General features: G+C 48.5%; 1 protein-coding gene across 4 annotated transcripts in view; it reads left to right on the top strand.

Moving 5' to 3' along the window:
- KANK4 (KN motif and ankyrin repeat domains 4) overlaps nt 1–10396 on the top strand; it is a 65987-nt gene extending 55591 nt beyond the window's left edge. For all 4 annotated transcript variants that reach the window (XM_032839726.1, XM_032839724.1, XM_032839727.1 and 1 more), the window contains 3 exons: nt 402–544; nt 4979–5179; nt 10037–10396. In XM_032839726.1, coding sequence (XP_032695617.1) covers nt 402–544; nt 4979–5179; nt 10037–10141 — 449 coding nt within the window. In that variant the 3' untranslated portion in view covers nt 10142–10396. The remainder of the gene's footprint in view (nt 1–401; nt 545–4978; nt 5180–10036) is intronic.
- The last annotated feature ends 8845 nt before the right edge of the window (nt 10397–19241 follow it).

Here is a 19241-nt window from a genome sequence, read left to right as displayed (position 1 = left end):
AACTCAGCCGGTAGGTTGAGTTACACACAACATAGAGTAAAACCTAAAATGCATAGTGGGTGGTATGTGGCCGCGTGAGTTGCGTCCTGGTCTCATTTCACTTTCGCTTGGGCCCTTTATGAAGCTTCACTGACCTTCAGCATCCAGAACGCTGCTTTTCATTATCACTGTACCCCTTGGCCATCTGTGACTCTACCACCATGGATCTTTCTTGCTGGGTAGCCTAGAAAACTTGTAAAGGAAACTAGCCACTTTTAAAGGCTGCTACAGAGGTAAACACTGACTCCACCACCGGGAGAGGACTGTTCTGTACCATGGCCTTTTAACCAGCAGGCAGCTAAAGCAGAAACTCACTTCTGCTCCCCTGGGAGCTAGTCCAATGCCTACCGCTCCTCTTGCAGGTGTCTGCAATGTGGACCATCAGAACAAAGCTGGCTATACTGCCGTGATGATCACTCCCTTGGCTTCTGCAGAGACTGACGAAGACATGGCTGTCGTCTGGAAACTCTTAAGGGAAGGAAATGTGAACATCCAAGCTACTCAGGTAGGAGGCGTGAACATGATCCCCTCCTGAGTAAATCTGGGTACCTCTCAGTTTTATTCTGCCAGTGGGGGGAGAAATTCCACATAGATCTGTGTAGTTTTTAACCCAAGAAGGCTGGGCCCTGCAACTGGCATTTGTCCAAAGCCTATACATTTGGTGTCTTCAGAAGCTTCAGAGATCCAGACAGGCCAGGAAGGAGGTCAGTGAGCTTGTCGTCTATGTCCTGGTCCACACCTGGGCAAAGTCCATCTAGATCTGACTTCTGAAACAGAGTGATCCCACAGTTAGCACCAGCAGAAGAAGGTATGAAAAGGCTGAAAAACATTTGCTCGTCGATGTGTGGGAAGCCCTTGCAGGTGACCCATCTCAATCATGAATTAGAAAACAGTTCGGAGGGTTGACATGTCTCTGTTCAATTTCTGGCCCCTCTACTTGACAGCACAGAGTAGGGGTCTGGTCCTTAGCCAGTTAGGGCTTTGCGTTAGACAAGGGTCCACAGGTAACAATGGGAACTCCTCAAAAGACCACGTACCCGTGTTTGAGTAATATGTGAACAACAGAGGGAGTGCAATTCTCCTTTCCGCCCCTAGAGTGATCAGAGATGTAAACCTAACCATCAAGAACTGTGAAGGGTCTGAGATTGTATTCTACCTTAGAGCTAATCGGTTAGCATGCTACAATGTCCTGGATGCTGGTAGAAGACATCAAACTCCTGTGCCAGAGACAAAGGATAGTATATCATTCACAGCAAGAAGAGTAGTCATAGAGTCAGTATTTACACTAGCTCCCTGTGCAGAGTGGGTTATATTACCAGAGAGGAACTGGAACCCACATCTTTTATATGGGATAGTGAGTATGTCTGCCCTCTGTTTTGGAGAAGATCCTATCTCTCTCTTCCAAGGCTATTCATTGTACCAGCATCTTTGAAAAGACTGTCTAAATTATCACGGTTTCACTCATCCATGGAACTTAAGAAACAAAACAGAGGAGCATAAAGGAAGGGAGAGAAACTAAAACAAGATGAAATCAGAGAAGGAGACAAGTCGTAAGAGACTTAATCATAGGAAAGAAACTGAGGGTTGTTGGGTGGGGAGGGGGATTGGGGCAATGGGCAGTAAGGAGGGCATGTGATATAATGAGCACTGGGTGTTACATAAGACTGATGAATCACTGACTTCTACTTCTGAAACTAATAATACACTGTATGTTAATTAATTGGATTTAAAAAAATTAAAAAAATAAAAAGACCCTAGAACAATAAGACAGATAATACCTCACTCACAAGGAGACCCATAAAAACTACCTCCCAACAATATATTTAACTCCCCTGTCTACCCCCCACAAAGTGCAGATGGTAGCCTACCCAGACTGAATCACTTTGCACACTCCATCTAACAGCAGTCCTACTGGTGGCAAGAAACAGACATCTGCAGATCACTTTCTGTTTTTCAAAGTATTTCCACCTAGAGCTCCTACACTATCAGATTTAATAAAGTTGTTTTTATTTTATTTCATTTATTTTTTTAAAGATTTTTATTTATTTATTTGACAGATCACAAATAGGCAAAGCAGCAGGCAGAGAGAGAGGGGGAAGCAGGCTCTCCCACCGAGCAGAGAGCCCAATGTGGGGCTCAATCCCAGGACCCTGAGATCATGACCTGATCTGAAGGCAGATGCATAACTGATGGAGCCACCCAAGCGCCCCTCTAAACTGAGCCTCTTGCAAGAAGGGATGCGCACCAAAATCAAAATCAGTGCCCCGTCGCTGCCTTTTTCAGAGAGGGGGTAGTGGGGTGCAACAGAGGGAGAGGGAAGGAATCTCAAGCAGGCTCCACACCCAGTGCAGAACCTGAGGGGGGCATGATCTCAGAACCCTGAGATCACGACCTGGGCAGAAATCAGTTGGATACTTAACAGACTGGACCACCCAGGTCCCCCCAGTGCCCTTTATTTTATGGGGGAGAAAATGATGCTCTAGAGGGTAAGCTTCTCATCCCTGGTTGCTAAAGGAGGGGTGGGAATTCATAGCTGCTACTGCTCCCTTCAGCTCCTTCCAGGGCTTCTCCAGAGAGGTGAGCCATAGGGATCAGGTAAATAAGAATGAGTTGGGAGGCTGGGAGTCTCCTAGGCTAAGCGGTTTTTTCCTTTCTGTATCTCCAGGATCAGCACAGCATCTGACAATATAGCAGCACTCTGTAAATATCACTGAATTTAAACTGTATTGAACTAGACCAGGAGGGAGGTGAGGAAGACAGGGAAGTCAGGCAGAGGGGCAAAAAGACAATCTACATATGTCATCTGGCTTTAATATGACTGGGAGAGAAGGGTCTCAGTGGAAATCTCACGGTCTGGTTAGTCCAGTAATAGAGGAACCATTATGGGATGCCTGGGTGGCTCAGTTGGTTAGGCATCTGCCTTCGGCTCAGGTCATGATCCTAGGGTCCTGCGATGGGAGTCCCACACTGGGGCCCCGGCTCAGCAGGGAGTCTGCTTCTCCTTCTCCCTTTGCCCTGCTTATGCTCTCTCTCTCTCTCAAATGAATAAACAAAATGAAAGAAAGAGAGGGGGGCGCCTGAGTGGTTCAGTGGGTTAAAGCCTCTGCCTTTGGCTCAGGTCATGATCCCAGGGTCCTGGGATTGAGCCCCGCGTCGGGCTCTCTGCTCAGCAGGGAGCCTGCTTCTCCCTCTCTCTCTCTCTGCCTGCCTCTCTGCCTACTTGTGATCTCTCTCTCTGTCAAATAAATAAATGAAATCTTAAAAAAAAAAAAAAAAAGAAACAAAGAGAGGGAGGGAGGGGGAAAAAAAGAGGGAAGGAAAGAAGGACGGACGGACCATTACTTCAGGGCTGAGTATAAGCAACCCAAAAGGCAAATAGGCTTTTCTGGACAGATGTGCCTGTGTTCCAGAGAAATGGAGAACCAGGACCCCGAAGAATACATTCTCACATACTGAGCATTCGTCCTACGTTACGTCCCATGCTCCTAACAACAGTAAGAGCTAACACATGCCCAGCACCTGTGAAGCATTCGGGTCTCACAACAACCCCGTGAGGCAGATAACTTTGTTAAGCACTCCCACTTTAGCAAATCAGGAAAAGTCACTGAGAGGTTAATATGTCCAGATTCACAAAGATAATAAGCAGCACAGCCAGGATTTTCCTGATTGCAAACCCCCTTTCTTTTCCCTAAGCCCCAGCATTCTGGGCAGGGAAGCAAAATCCATCAGTTACCGCATACTGGCCTGTAATCAGTGAACAAACACGCCAGCAAACATGTCCTCAGCACTTTTTACACATAAGACACGGCGCTCAGAGCCACAGGGGATCTGAAAGGACAGAAAACAGAAAGGTTGCCTCATTCTGACAACCTTAAAAAAGCCTGATGTCCGGTGAGAGAGATAAGCCGGACCTGCCTATGACCCAGGAGAACCATGAGGGCAAAATACAGTCGAGCTGTGTAAGAGCGCCATGGATATAAAGGAAAATCGATGAGGAATAATGTCCAGTTTGAAATCAGAAAAATCGCTACCAGACATTGTTACATTTATATCCTTTGTTTCACTTGATTCCCACAAAAGTCCTGTGAGGTACATGGGACAGGTCATTATGATATTAATTTTTAATAAAAGAAAAAGAAACAAGATTCAGGGACTATAAGGAATGGTGCCAGGGTCACGCAGCAGGCAACAGGAGAACCAGGGCTTGGGCTCACTTTCTGACTCTGAGGCATTGCCATGAGTGCCGATTACAGGGGTGCCACAAAGGGTCAGTGGCAGGGCACCTGGCTGGCTCAGTCGGAAAAGGACGTGACTCTTGATCTCAGGTTTGTGAGTTCAGACCCCAAGTGGGCTGTCGACATTACTTAACTAAATAAAAAACTTAAAAGAAAATTGTCTGAGACTGTGGATTAGAAATGACCATAGGACCATGCAAGCAGAGATCTTGTCAAGACCGAGAGGGTTCTGGATATCAATGAACTGAAAATACCAGGGGTGTTCTGAGCAGACCGAGGCTTCCTGGAGGAAGTCAGGCTGGGGCAGGCCATAGGAAGCCATGGTGAGGAAGCAGTCAACCCTTCCTTTACTCTGTCATTCCACATTTATCAGCGTGTGCTCAGTGCCAGGCACTGGGGGGACAGAGTCCCTGCCATCAGAAACTGATTCACAGTCCACAAGAAAGAGATTGACGGGCTGCCATACCAAGTGGTAAGTTCAGTGTTATGATCCTGTGCCTGAGGGGTTAGTAGAGGGCTTTAAAGAGATGTGGCATCTGCATGGTACTCAGGGGAAGTAGAAGTTTGCCGGGTGGAGAAGGATGGGTCCAATCCCAGCAGCAAAAGGAGATTCAGATCAACAGTCATCTTCTGGCACAGTCTTGCCCGAGCATCCCTGGACTGGAGAGAGGATCCTCACCACACCCCTGTGCTCTGCGTGGCAGGGAGGCCAGACGGCGCTGATGCTGGGAGTCAGCCACGACCGCCAGGACATGGTCCAGGCGCTGCTGAGCTGCCATGCAGACGTGAACCTGCAGGACCACGAGGGATCCTCGGCCCTCATGCTAGCCTGTCACCACGGCAATGCCGACATGGTGCGCCTGCTCCTGGCACACCCGGCCTGCGACAGCACCCTGACTGACAAGGTGAGGCTTCCGGGCTATTAACAAGGAGGTGTTTCGCTTCCCTTCCCGGGAAAACAGAAAACACCAGGCAGCCCACAGAATCCCAGGAACCATGTGACCCTGGGATCTTGACCTGAGGCACCCCGGACACGTGCTTCTTAAATAAGCATCTTTGTCCGTTGATGGTGACCACCGTGATTACCAACACAGAGGGGTTGTGTAACACACCCCCAGTCACACAGCGGGTAGGAGGCAGCTCCATCCAACTTCTCAGAGTCCCCTCAGGAGCCAGACCCTTCCCACGCAGTAGCGCACTAATCCTCTCCGACAATCTAGTGACTCAGACGCTTCATCTGCATTTTTACTGATAAGGAAACACAGGCCTAGAGAGTTTCTGTAACTGTCCTAAGGTCACAGCTGCTGGTTCTCGAGCAAGGATGCAAGCCCAGGTCTGACCTCAGGGGCGCTACAATGGAATGCTTTAAACACGTCCCTGTACTTACTTAACGGCCACAGTTTGAAGAGCAGAAAGGCCTGGAGAGGGGGAAGAGTCCCCTCCCCACCCAAGGAGAGACCCTCTCACTGGCTCCATCCGATTGTTCCATCAGTGGTTCAAGCTGCTGGGTCCCTCACGCCACAGCCGGGCAGCACGCACCCCGGTCCAGCGTCTTGTTTCCACGAACCCCAACTCCACCCAAAGCCATTTCGGAGAACGCACAGACCCTCTGGAAATGCATGTGGGAATGGCGGTGGGCTGCTGGAAATAAGGGCCTCCTGTTCCAAACACTATACAGTCAGACAAAGGACTTGTGTTCATGAGCTCCCCTCCCCTGGGGCAGAAGGAGGCAGCCCCCTCTTTTCTGGAACAGGCCCAGGGTCCTCCTAGGAGTCACTGTTGCCATGGGGAAGCCTGAAAGGGCAGGCATTTGGGACTGTGGGGCACGAGCTTTACCCGTCCCTGGCTAGCTGGGATACTCAGGCATGAGTGTGACAGCCTCTCCTGGACCTCTCTGTCCAGGTCTGTCACAGGTAAGAGACAGGTCAGTGACTGCTTTGTGGAGGAAAGGCACAGTGAGGGCTCTCTTGTAAGCTGGACTAATCGAGTGATTGCTAGAAGCATGGGCTTTAGACACTCCGAGCGTGAAACTGGGTTTAGTAACTGTGTGACTTCAGGCAGGTCATCTAACCCCTCTTAACCTCTGTAAATGGGGAGAGTCGTAGACTGTACCTAAATATGGTGATATTTATAAAACACGTATTTGACATCAGGCAGATGCTCAGCTGATGGTCACAGTTACTGTCGTGACTAGCTGAGCAGAGAGAGCTAATCAGAAAAAACCAGCACAAGAATGAGTAGGGGCACGGCATTTGCAGGCAATGGCTGGGGGGACTGGGGGGGATGAAGGTCTGGGGTTAGGGGAGCCGGTCAGATGAGAATCGCCACCGAAGGGAGAAATGGCTCTCACTCAGGGGTGATTCTGCCCTCCAGGGGAGAGTCAGCAGTGTCTGGAGACATTTTTATTTGCCATAAGTGTTTTGGCAGGTGGGGGGCTGCTGCTAAACGTCCTCAAAGAACTACAGACCATCGGGCCTAATACAGCAATAGCTGAGGAACTCATGGGCGACGGCTGAAGTCCAGGCAGGACTGGATCAGAAGAGCCAGTCCAGGGTTGAGGAAGAGGGCAGGGCTGGAATCCTAGGAGAGAGGAAATGGTCAGCTACCCAGACAGTGGCAGAAGCCCACTGTAGCAGAAGGTGAGAGGGTTAGGGATGCTCGGTAAGCACAGGAAATGCTGGCAGCAGGCCCACAGAAGGTTCTAGACCCTACGTATGGCCCATGCACCTGCTGCCTGCTTGGGTCAGGGCTGACTCAGGATTCACACCCCAGTTTCCCAACGGTAACTTGCGTGAGACATTTCAGAGGGACCAGGGAACTGCAGACTGAGGCCTTCCCAAGCACCAAGCACTGTTCCTCCAGCTTTGCCCTGAAGGGTGGGGTCCAGCCCTTACCACGGCCACCCTGTCGTCTCAATGGGCACCTTTCCTGAGGAGACTTCAATGCAGGTTTGGATGACTTGGTAATTTCCTTGGAAAACTGAGCGAAAATTCATATCCTGAACTGGGTTTCTCTCGTCCTACCGGTATTTAAACGTTGATGTAAACGTGGAACCCCAGAACAGCCAGCAAGGCACTTTCTCTAGGTTTAGAAGGTAATTTGAGAAGTCGGTCACCCAGCCTCTTGGGGGCTGCCTGCCAGACAAAGAAGAGGGGGTGGTGGGGACTGGGCTCGGCTCACACTTTGAAGGGCTTGTTTTGGCAATGCCTCCAAAGTACCCATCACACTGAAAGCTTCCTAAGGCAGAGACTACGCCACACTCCCTTTTGTAGTTCTTGTCATATTGAAAGACAGCCACACACACACACAAACACACACACACACACACACACACACACACACGTGCTGGCTGCCTGAGCCCCTCCCATCTCTTCAGTCTTCAGTGTCCCCCAGCCGGGACGGGCCAGGTGGGGTTCCCACTGGAGCCACACACCATCGCCTTGTTCCCAGGACTCCAGCAAAGGCATTTAAGGGATACGCCCTCCCCAGGTGGTCTCTCTGGCCACACTGTGAGATGAGTGGGGTCCCCACTTAGGTGCAGGCCAGAACTGACAGATGGGCCCTGTTCCAAGGCACACATGTTCCCTGGGACTAGTCCATAGATCTTACTTGTACTCATAGTCATCACCCCATCTCTGCATTTACCTAGAGCCTTGGGGTTGACAAAGTGCAGTGATGGAAACCAGAGTACAAGGGGAAAGGCCTGTAAAACCCAGGCCCTTCTCTTCGATCGAAGAAGGAGGCTGCTTTTAGAAGCCTCTTCTGCTTAAGGTCTTTGCTTGATTCCACACTTGCCCAGCTTTAACCCACTGAGCCACCCAGGCGCCCCATCCACACTTGCCCAAGTTAAGAGAACACTTCTTAGCAGCCTTGTGTGCATCTTCATCAGCTTGAGATGAATACCTCTTCGCTATCATCCAGCACTCCCTCTGTCAGCAGTGCTCCCTGGGTGCCGACCAAAGGGCAGGCACCCGGCCAGGTGCTGGGCTGTTCTTGCTGGGCTGGCAGCCACGGGCCAGATCTCACGGAGACTGAAATTGATCAAACGGCTCCACAGAAACCAACTTATTAATGGTGGTGAAAGGAAGGTGCAGACGGTCATGAGTCATTTGCAGGGAAAGCAGCTCTTCTGTTTGATGAAGCCTGTGCACATCCTTCGGAGTCTTGCCAAAACACCACTTCCTTCCTCTGCTCCCTGCACCCCAGCGCGCGCACACACACACACACACACACACACACACACACACACAGACAGCACCATCCTCTCCCCAGCTCACTCTCTCTTCTGGCGTGTCTGGCTCTGTGCCACACATTATAGTGATTTACTACTGTGTGGAGTCCCAGGGGTGGCCAGACTCCATCCTCGTGAGACGGAAGAGCTGTAAGCTGAGTGTGAACACCCCCCACCCGCTTCCATGGATTTTCACATTTTCAGAAGTAATTCCACTCATATACAGTAGGGCAGAGAACCATCCAACAGGGTCTTGGGTGCCCCCCCACCGCCAACATAGTAAATCCATGAATATTTATGAAGCAGAATATAAAAACATTCACATTCACCAAGCTACATAAGGGTCACAGAGAGCCTCTTATTGGGCTTTGTCTCTAAATGAGTGACCAAAGAAGTGGTTTTGGAGCTGCGGGATTTCAGAATTCTAGTACAGGACCGAAGAGACCACAACTGCTATCAGAGCTCACCGTCTGCCGCATCAAGTTGGCCTTCCCCCTCACTCTTTTTTTTTTTTTTTTAAGATTTTATTGTTTGTTTATTTGACACACAGAGAGAGAGAGAGAGAAGGAGAGTACAAGGATGGGAGCAGCAGAGGGAGAGGCTGGATGTGGGATTCGATCCCAGGACTCTGGGATCATGACGTGAGAGAAAGGCAGACGCTTAACCAACTGAGCCACCCAGGCACCCCTCCCCCCACTCTGTAGAGAATGGCCTGTGCTGTTGGCCGAGACCCTTCTGAACACTGCTTCTGTAGACAGTGGGCCTGCCAGCTCCCTGCATGGCAGCAGCAGCATAACAAGCACCATGGCATCCTTCATCGGGTGTAAAAACACACATGCCCTTCTATGCTCTAGACCCACTGCCCAGAGTTGGTCCTTAGGGAGTAACTAGAAATGGGGAAATGCTTTCTGCAGTAAGTCTATGACGGTGAAGATCTGGAAACAACCTAAGTCTCCAACAGAAGAGAAGGAGTTAAGAATGTGGTAGAATACTACAAAGCCAGTAAGAAAAATTATATGTTACGATGGCTGTGTGAGGACAGCGGAAGTCTCCTAGTGTGCCATGGTACGTTCAAAATAAAAGCAGATTCAAAACTGATATGTACTATCATTCCTCTTTTTAAAAACCAACAACAAATTTGCAAAGGAGAAAAGACTAGAGGGAAACATACCAAAATGCTAACTTTCATTAAGGTCTGGGTAATGGAAAAATGGAAGAGTTATTTTTTTCCTGTTTTACATTTAAAAAAAATATATTAAAAACTGTGTGGGGAAAAAACAACCAACCAACCAACCAACCATATGACACTTATTTCCATCTGCATGGATTCCCCAAGTGACTGCTGTTTCCAAGGAAAGTGACCCATTTTTCATGATCCTCATGCCATTCCAATCTCCCCCTCTCCTAGGGTCTCTGGATGCTAAGAACAGACTTCGATGCCCCATGCCTACCCTGTACTTCCAACCCCCGCTTTTCTGGGGCAGGAGGCAGACAGGATAAAATTTGTTTCTCTTTTCCTCTCTTCCTGTAGGAAGGCCGAACAGCTCTGTCCATCGTTCTGAAATCACCCGCCCATGTGGAAATTGCAGGGCTTCTGCCGGCCCACGCAGAGCAGGGCAGGTCCCTGGGGCTGTAGGGGCTGAGGAAGAACCGGCAGCTGGGAACAAAAGGCTCCTTCTCTGGACTCCTTAGCCCTTGGAGAGGGCATGGGTCACAGCCAGAGGGGCACCCTTCAAGAGAAGAAACTATGTCAAATATGCACATACATTCCTGTTATACAATTCTGCTCATTAGAACGCTTTGTAGTTTTTGCCTTAGGCCAAGCCCCAAAACTACGCAGACTGCAGAGCAGGGTATAAGGTGCAGGGTGCATCCGTGTTGTCAAAAAAAAGCCCAAACATCTTCAGCCTTGAATTCTTCATGATTCCACCCTTTGTAGCACCGTGTAGCGAGCACACAGGCAGGAGCACATTAGCCAAGCAATACTTTTTACATGGAATCTTAAAGTGCACCACCTTTCTGTTTTGTAATCAGTTACATGAATATGTCCCACTGAACATGCATGTCGGGAGACGACTGGGTGGGGGGGTGGGATGGGGTAAGGGGAGGTGGGTTTAAGCAGCCACCCTGGCCATCATTCTCTAGAGGACCCTCAGAGAATCACCACGCAGTCAGCTGAAACTGAACAAACCACATCTGGGGCCTTTGTTTAGCTGGGGTTGACAGAGAAATCTTAAATTCAGGCAAAGCAGGAAGAGCCTACGGGTATCAATGCCAGTTAAACAGTCTTGACCATTTCTGAGTCATTAAGTGGCTCCAAGTTGTGCCAGGGAAATTGGGAATTAATTAGGAAATCCAAATGCGGTAAAGCACATCACGTGTATTTAGGGAGAGTCCAGTTACATCCGATTTTCTGAATCTGGAAAGACTGTGGGAGCAAGCATCCTCCTGGGGATAGACTGTTGTCATCCAGAAGCCACCACATTTCCTCAGTAGCCATATCCATGGCTTCATGGGAATCCTGGCTCCTTTCCCCTCTGAACCCCCAAGAGGCTCTGAGGTTTCTGGGGCTCCTGGTTGCAGAAGCTGCCAACCTGAACCACAGCAGGAGTGTGGGATCTGGGCAGGGCAGGGTCCCCCCTGAACTGACTGCTCTCTCTGCCGGACAGTTCTTTCTTTAACGTCCATAATCCCAGGGGCCCACATGTGCATGGCTTCTATTCAGTAACTCACACAAGGTTATCCATGAATTTGTTTGTAAAATCTCTTATGCAAAAAAATCCTCCTTATATAGAAAGAAAAGACATCAAAGTTTGGTGAGCCTTTGCGCTGGAAACTCAAAAGCTTGAGTTCTTATTTTGACTTATATGCCAATTTGCTTGGTGCCCTTGGGTGAGTCACGAAATCTCCTTGGCCCTGGTTTCATCATCTCTAAGAAAGGAAATCATTATACAACCTACCTCCTGGGGGTGTTGTACAAGGAACAGCTGATGGAAGTTTTGGAATCCAATTTGTAATCCAGAAGGACTGTCTACAAAAAACGGCGCAGCAAACTTCTGTATGTTGCTGGGATTCATGAAAGTCCCAGAGCAGCACACTGACATGTGACAGTGTTGCTCAGAGGTAGAGAGAATGGAGCGAATAAGGAGCTAAAAATAATCTTAAGTGGGTTTATTTTGACCTCAAAGCATACTTTAAGAGCAAAAACCACCTTAAAAAAAATGTTCTAGCCCAGTGCTTCTCAAACTTTGATACGCATACTATCACCTGTAGATTCTGCTAGAATGCAGTAGGTTTGAGGGGAAGGGACCTGAGATTCTACATTTCTAACCAGTTCTCAGGAGATGCTGATGCTCCTGGGCCACACCCCACTTGAAGTAGAGGCTCTAGCCTGGCCTGACTGTTTATATATTAAAATGCTGCCTCTCAGTCTTTTGTCTCGAAATTGTTTCTTTGCATTTCTGTAGTCTTGGTTCTTGGAATTGGCATTGTGGGTCTTATTTGCTGTGTGTAGTTCTGCAGACAGCAGTAAGGGATCTATGTCTTATGTTGCCAACTTAGAGTCTATTTTCGTATCTAATGTTACGATGGCCACTTTCATTGGGTCACATTATCTTTTAATGATCTCATTTGAGGCCAGCTATCAAAAACAGCTTATTTACCAGAGAAGACAAACTAGTTTGCCTATGGTTTGAGGCCACTGAGTCACTATCAAAAGGTTTTGTCCATCCTTTCTCAGATTTTTAGTATGCTTCTTTTCATTTTGACTTTGGAATGTGAACACATGCTCTCCCTCCTTATAACCATTCCATTCCACTGGAAGGTCGGAGCCCAGAACATGGTGAGACTGAATAAGCATAGCCTATTGCCATGTCACTGTCTCTCAGTATTCATTCAACAAACATCTACTGAAACCAGCCAGGTGCCTGACACTGTTCCTGGTGCTGGCCTTTTTTTTTTTTAAGATTTTATTTATTTATTTGACAGACAAAGATCACAAGTAGGCAGAGAGGCAGGCAAAGAGAGAGGGGGGAAGCAGGCTCCCCGCTGAGCAGAGAGCCTGATGCGGGGCTCGATCCCAGGACCCTGAGATCATGACCTGAGCCGAAGGCAGAGGCTTTAACCACTGAGTCTCCCAGGTGCCCCCTGTTGCTGGCTTTTATTTATGTATTTACTTATTTTAGTCATTTCATCTTTACTACTCTTTAAGATTTTATTTATTTGAGAGGGGTGGATGGGGAGAGGGAGCAGAGGGAGAGGGACAAGCAGACTCCATATCGAGTGTAGACCCTAACATGGGGCTCGATCCCATGATACCAACATCATGACTGAGCTGAAACCAAGAATCAGATATCTAACGGGCTGAGCCACCCAGGCGCCTCTCAACTTTATTATTTTTTTGTTACTGAAGTATGACTGAGATACAATGTTATATTAGTTTCAGGTATATATTAATTGTGTATTACTTGACATTCACCATAGTAAGTGTAGTCACCATGTGTTACCATATGACATTATTACAATATTTCTGACTATACTCCCTATGTTGTACTTTCCATCTCTGTGACTTATTTATCACTATAAAGTTACACCTCTTAATCCCCTTCATCTATTTTGCCCATCCTTCCTTAACATGACTCATTATCAGGGAAATCTAAGTCAAAGCCACAATGAGATATCAACTCACACCAGCCAGCGTGGGTAGTACCAAAAAGACAAGTGTTGACAAGGATGTGGAGAAGAGCGAACCCTCAGGCTCTGTTGGTAGGCATGTAAATCAGTGCAGCCACTGTGGAAAACGGTATGGAGATTCTTCAAAAATTAAAAATAGAAATACTATATGATCCAGTAATTCCACTACTGGGTATCGGCCCAAAGAAAGTGAAACACTGTTTTAAAAAGATAGATACACTGGCAGTGGCTTTAGTCACCCTTAGAAACACCATGTCTAAGGTTACCATGATCCCAAACCCGAACTTACCGAAATGTTAAGACAACACTCCAATGATTAATACATTTGTCAAGTGCCTGACAGCACAGCCGCCAAGCAACATAAATCAGGCTTACTAGGGACAGATAGTAAGCTCAGGCTTGGAAAGAGGTTCACAGATACCTTAGCTTCCCTCATTGCCTTCATGAGGCGTACAAACTGTTTTTGGAAGACAGGGCACTTATACCAATAGTAAGGGGTAAGAACAGACAATATAGTTCATTCCACAAATATTTCTTTTTTCTGTTTTTTTTTTCTTTTTTTCTGGGTGTTTGTTGTTTTTGTTTTTTGTTTGTTTGTTTTAGTGTGGGAAGGGCAGAGGGACAAAGAGAGAGAGAATCTTAAGCAGGCTCCATGCCCAGCACAGAGCCTGACTCGGGGCTTGATCGCAAAACACTGAGATCACAACCTGAGCCAAAATCAAGAGTCAGACCCTTTAACCAACTCAGCTACCCAGGCGCTCCTTCCACAAGTATTTCTAGAATGCCCACTGTGTGCAGGCACTGGGCTCAAATTAGAGATATCACAGTTCAGGCTTCCACTTGGCCCCCTACTTAGGAAAATGGAATGGTGAGAAGGAAGCACAGAATGATACAGGGGTACCAATAAGGGGTACCAGAGCTGGTCTTGGGAATCCAAGGAAGGCTTCCTAAAGGAAGAGGTATCTGAACTGAAAATTTAAAGACTAGTGGATGTTTGCCAAAAAAGGATGAGAAGGGAGAGGTAAGGAGAGGTAAGAGTGTGCTGGTAGAAAGCAGGATTGCCAAGGCTGAACGATGGGACAGCAGGCATTTGGGGACCTTCACTCAGTTCAGTAGGACTTCGTGTAGAGTCTGAGTAAGATGCTGGGATCAAAGGGTGAATTCGGAAGAGATGAGACCATAGTACATGAGGACAGATGATGAGGAACCTAAAGAAGCTTTGTTCCAAAGACAATGGCAAACGACTGAAAAACAGACTGACAGCCAAGAAATTGTCAACCCTCATTGAGCACATATTTTTTAGGGACCTACTGTCATCCAAGTACTGTGTTTGGGGCTGGGGACATACTGGTGGGCAAGTTAGACACAGAACTCAGTTTCTCAGGAAAGAGAGACAAACCCATCATTCTGGTGCAAGATGATGTGTGTGGCAACTGGGAAAGTACGAGGTGCCATGGGGACACGTGGGTGGGACCCTCGGCCTAGTCTGAGGGTGGGAAGGGGGTCTAAGAAGGCCTCTTGGAGTAGTGAAGCCATCTGAAGGATGGGGAGGTATAGCCATGCCAAGAGGAGCAGAGGAAGAAACATGCATAAAGCTTCAAGAGAGAAGACGGATTTGGAGCATTAAAAGAACTTTCAGTGTTCCTGGAGTAGGAAAAAACAAATAATTGCAAGATGAGGCCCAGAGAAAAAGCCACTGTAACAAGTTTGACCTTGAAGGAGGAACTAGGAAAGTGGGACATGACACTCAGATCTCCACTTTAGAAACGGCACTTCAGTTTTGGGGGCATGAATGACAACTGTTCTGCAGACATCCATGGCCTACCTATTGTAGGTGCTATTGTAGAGAAGACTGACACAGGCTGAAGACTGTGCCACAGGATGAGTAATGGGCGTCTGAATCGTGCTATGGAGACCGCCTCTGCCAGAGTGAGTCAGGGAAGCCTCACAGAGGCTTTCTGCTAAGCTGTAAGAGTGTGTAGGAGTGTGCCCGGGCATGCTAGACAGAATAGCAGCTCTAAAGATGTGGTGTAGAAAGAGCATGGCCTGTCTGGACACTGGAGAGAACTCTAGAATCACTTGGGTCACATTGTGGAGGTGCCCAAATAGGAGATTTGAGAAGGTCTGTAGACACATCTCATTGTATCTTTGAGATTAGATATTTTGACTTGAGACTATAGCTTGAGGGGGAATCCCAGACTCCTTTGAGAATCTGAAGCTCTCTTCAGAAAAATGCGCATGTGTGCAAAATGCACATGTCAGTTCAGGGATTCAGAAATCTGGCAGTTAAAACCCCTCTGCTACAAGCAGTGGGGAGCCGGGTGATCAGATATGCTCTGGAGAATGATCCTGGGGTGGGGCTGAAGAGAGACTGGAGGCAAAAAGATCAGTTAGAAGGTTCTGGGTAGACACTGGGTCTGAAGCTGTGAAGGCCCAGGCCATGATGGCATCAAGGGAGAAAGAATCAGGCCTTATGGGAAAGGCATCAGGACTGAGGATATGCCAGGATGTCATGACTAACTGGATGGTGGACAGGAGTCAAAAATGAGTGACAGGAAAATAATGGTGCCACTGTCCCCAGTATCCACTCTTCCCTTTCTCCTTAGCAATAAATCCTCAACTTGGAGCTGGACATGTCGTCTGGATCCGTAAAGAAGAGGTCAATGCCCTGGGGGTCATAGAACAGCAAGTCATAAAGAGCTCAGTCCCCAACACTGAAAAGCCATCAGATCTGCTCTGGACTATTTTTCCCCCTTTGTTTGTGATCGTGAAATAATCCTTTTACTTGTTTAAGCCATTGTACATTTGAGTCTCTGTTGCAGTAGGAACCGGACAGCTGCACTCAGTATCCCATGATAGGCTCAAAGGTCTAATGCTATGGGTAGTGGATTTCAAGGAGGAAGACCTGGGAAGGCTTTTGGAAGGAGAATCCTTTCAATGGCTAGATATAATGTGTATCTCTTCACAGTACAGGTCCCTGTTCCATACCAACAGTAAAATCATCCGGCCCACACAGCCTTGCAGAACGTGATGTCTTAGGGGACGGCAGCAGATTCCTGAACACAAACTCTGTATCACAAGGCAGCTAGTCCTTAAGCAAGGCGATGCTTATGAACTGGCCTGGCATGGACATTTGGGCAGGACTAGTGAATTTTCTAAGAAATCTGAATAAACAAACATGCAGTTTCAGGCAACAGCAGTGGGCTATGGTTAGAGAGTGAGAGAGAGAAGCCATGAGGTGGAATGAGGCATAAGGAGAGACCATCTGCATGCACAGAAGTCAAGACAGGTTGAAAGTATGAGCCACCAAGAGCTATGGGCTGAGGAAAGATGGAGAATGAAGACAAGGGAAGCCTATCAGATACATACCTACAGACTGCCTGCCAGGCCCTCCTTTCCTAGGACCCTCCCCTTCCCCATTCCATTGGGCATCCACAGAACTGTAGCAGGAGCTACTCAATTCCTACAAGAAAAACTGGATCCTGGCCACCGAAGGATGGACATGGGATACTACCTGGGCCAATCAGGACTTTGAGGAATTCTGGAGCTAGGATTTGGGAGACTCAGTCTCCTGGGTGTCTGCGTTATAACTTGTGGATCTCAGAAGCTACTAGCGCCCAGATTCCCCAGTGGATTGAAGAGCAGAAGTGACTATTCAGCTAGAGAGACCGAAGCAGACTTCCGGGCTTCCAGACAGAGCAACTGCTGCCCCTTCCGAAGACCTCAGTAGATACCCACACTTGAACGCCATGACGACCCTACTGGTTTTCTTGACCCCATCTCCTCTCCAGCCTCTGTAGCGTGGTGTCTGAGCTCTCTTGCGTGTCGAATCCCAGCTGGACCACTTGGCCACTCAGGCTCTTTATCTGTAAACTGGGGCAACACTGTTCCTCCTCTGTTCTTGTAAGTGGTTATTAGATAAAGTATCTACACAGTGCTTGGCCCCTATGGCAGAACTCAGTAGAGGGAAGAGTACATCCCCTCCCCCTAGCCACTCGATCCTTTTCTCCCAGACCTGGCCTCATAAAAATGGCAGCTTGCCTTCACAAATTACTTAGAACTACCCAGGCATCAGTGTGAGGAGTGTTACATGAATCATTTATTCTTCAAAATAATCCTATGTAGGTATTACCTTTATTCCTTTTGTTCATATGAAGAAACTAAAGCACAGAGAGGTTAAGTAACTCATCCAGGAGTGCCTGCGTGGCTCAGTCATTTGAGTGTCTGACTCGATTTCAACTCAGGTCATGATCTCAGGGTCCTGGCATCGAGCCCTATGCCGGGCTCCCTGCTTAGTGGAGAGTCTGCCGGAGATTCTCTCTTTTTCCCTCTGCCCCTTCCCCTGCTAACACTTATGCTCGCTCTCTCTCAAATCAATCAATCAATCAATCCTTAAAAAGAAATACTCCATGGGGCGCCTGGGTGGCTCAGTGGGTTAAGCCTCTGCTTTCCGCTCAGGTCATGGTCCCAGGGTCCTGGGATCGAGCCCCGCATTGGGCTCTCTGCTCAGCAGGGAGCCTGCTTCCCCGCCCCCTCTCTCTGCCTGCCTCTCTGCCTACTTGTGATCTCTCTCTGTCAAATAAATAAATAAAATCTTTAAAAAACAAAACAAAACACTCCATCCAAGGATGCACAGCTAGTAAACAGGAGATCTGGGATTTCAAGCCAGGAGTTCTGGCTCTGGAGCTCTTTTTGTTTCCTTGCCAGTGACCCAGGCTGGGGAGGGGTGCCCAGCAACAGGAGGTGGACACTGCGGAGAAAACAAAGCTGCTTCAGGGAGCCAGTGTTTAGTCAGTGGCTGACCTGCAGGTCTTCCTGGGTCACCCCAGGACAAAGGAGACAAATTGGCAGAGTGTCTGGGACTAGAACAGCTCGGGGCGGGGGGGGGGGGGGGGGGGGGGAGGCTGGCCTCCCATGTACTCAGCATTCCCCGAGAAGCAGCCTTCTGTCCAGGGTGCAGAGGGTCCGAACCCCACATTGACTGAACTGTCCTTTAGTAGGTAATTCCTTACAGTTTCAGATTTATTCCTTCACCTGCCCTCATCCTGGAGAAAGATGGGTCTGGACCAGAGGGAGCCTGGCCAGTGTCTGAGGGGGGGGTCCCACCTGCTCTCCTCTCTACCCCAGCTCCACTTCCTATACCCCATCCTGCTTCCATGTTCAGTGAAGGCCTGGTAGCAACTCGGGGCCTTTCCTTTGAAACATACAGAACCATTCCACTGTTCAGTGGAGGACAGGAGAGACTTCTCCAATCTTCCGTTGCCTTAGAAGTGAGGAAATTTCCATTCTTCTCCAGAAAGGAAAACTACAGGTAGAAACTACATTCTCTCTTCCACTATCCCAGTAGTTAGATCCAGAGTAGGAGCGGGACAAAGCTCAGACTCTGTCTCTGTTCCGGCCGCCTGTAGAGAGGGCTCATGCTCTTGTCTCCCTTTACTGGCTCAGAGAGGCGAGCCTGGCTCCGGCGGGGACTGAAGTTCGGAACACCAATTCTCATGTGTGTGTGTCGGTGGCAGGGGTGGGTTTCCCCACATCCAAGCAATTCTTGGACACCCAGCTGGTGTCCTCCCATTCAGTTCAACTCTGACACCATGTCCCAAAGGGAGCATCAGATTCTACAGGTAAGGGCTCAGTCCTCCAAGACTGCCCCCTCCCCACTTCACATGCCAGTCACAAACCCAAGTTGTCACCTGTGCTTCCTATGCACTCGCTATAGACTAGAGGTTCCAATGGCCCCCTCCTTGGGTGCAATGAATTTGCTAGGGCAGCTCTCAGAACTCGGAGAAACATCTTACTTATTGTACTGTTGCCAGTGACGAAGGCACAAGAGCCCCTGGCTCCAGAGGCCCCAAAGGACAGAGTCTGGCCACAGTCCAAAGGCAAAGAGACAAGTGGTGGTGCAACAGGAAAGGAGTTTATTTCAGTGAGGCCAGCACTGGAAAAAGAGAGTGGACTAATGTCCCAAGAACGGTCTTCAAGGTGCTGAGAATACTTCTAAGTTCATATAGGAAAAACGTGGAACAAAGACTGGTGGGTACATGCAC

The sequence above is a fragment of the Lontra canadensis genome, unplaced genomic scaffold (assembly GCF_010015895.1).
Source record: "Lontra canadensis isolate GAN:19392208 unplaced genomic scaffold, GSC_riverotter_1.0 scaffold109, whole genome shotgun sequence".
In the NCBI taxonomy this organism is placed as follows: Eukaryota; Metazoa; Chordata; class Mammalia; order Carnivora; family Mustelidae; genus Lontra; species Lontra canadensis.
Note: the sequence above shows the minus strand (reverse complement) of the source record. Positions and strands in the feature narration are given on the sequence as shown.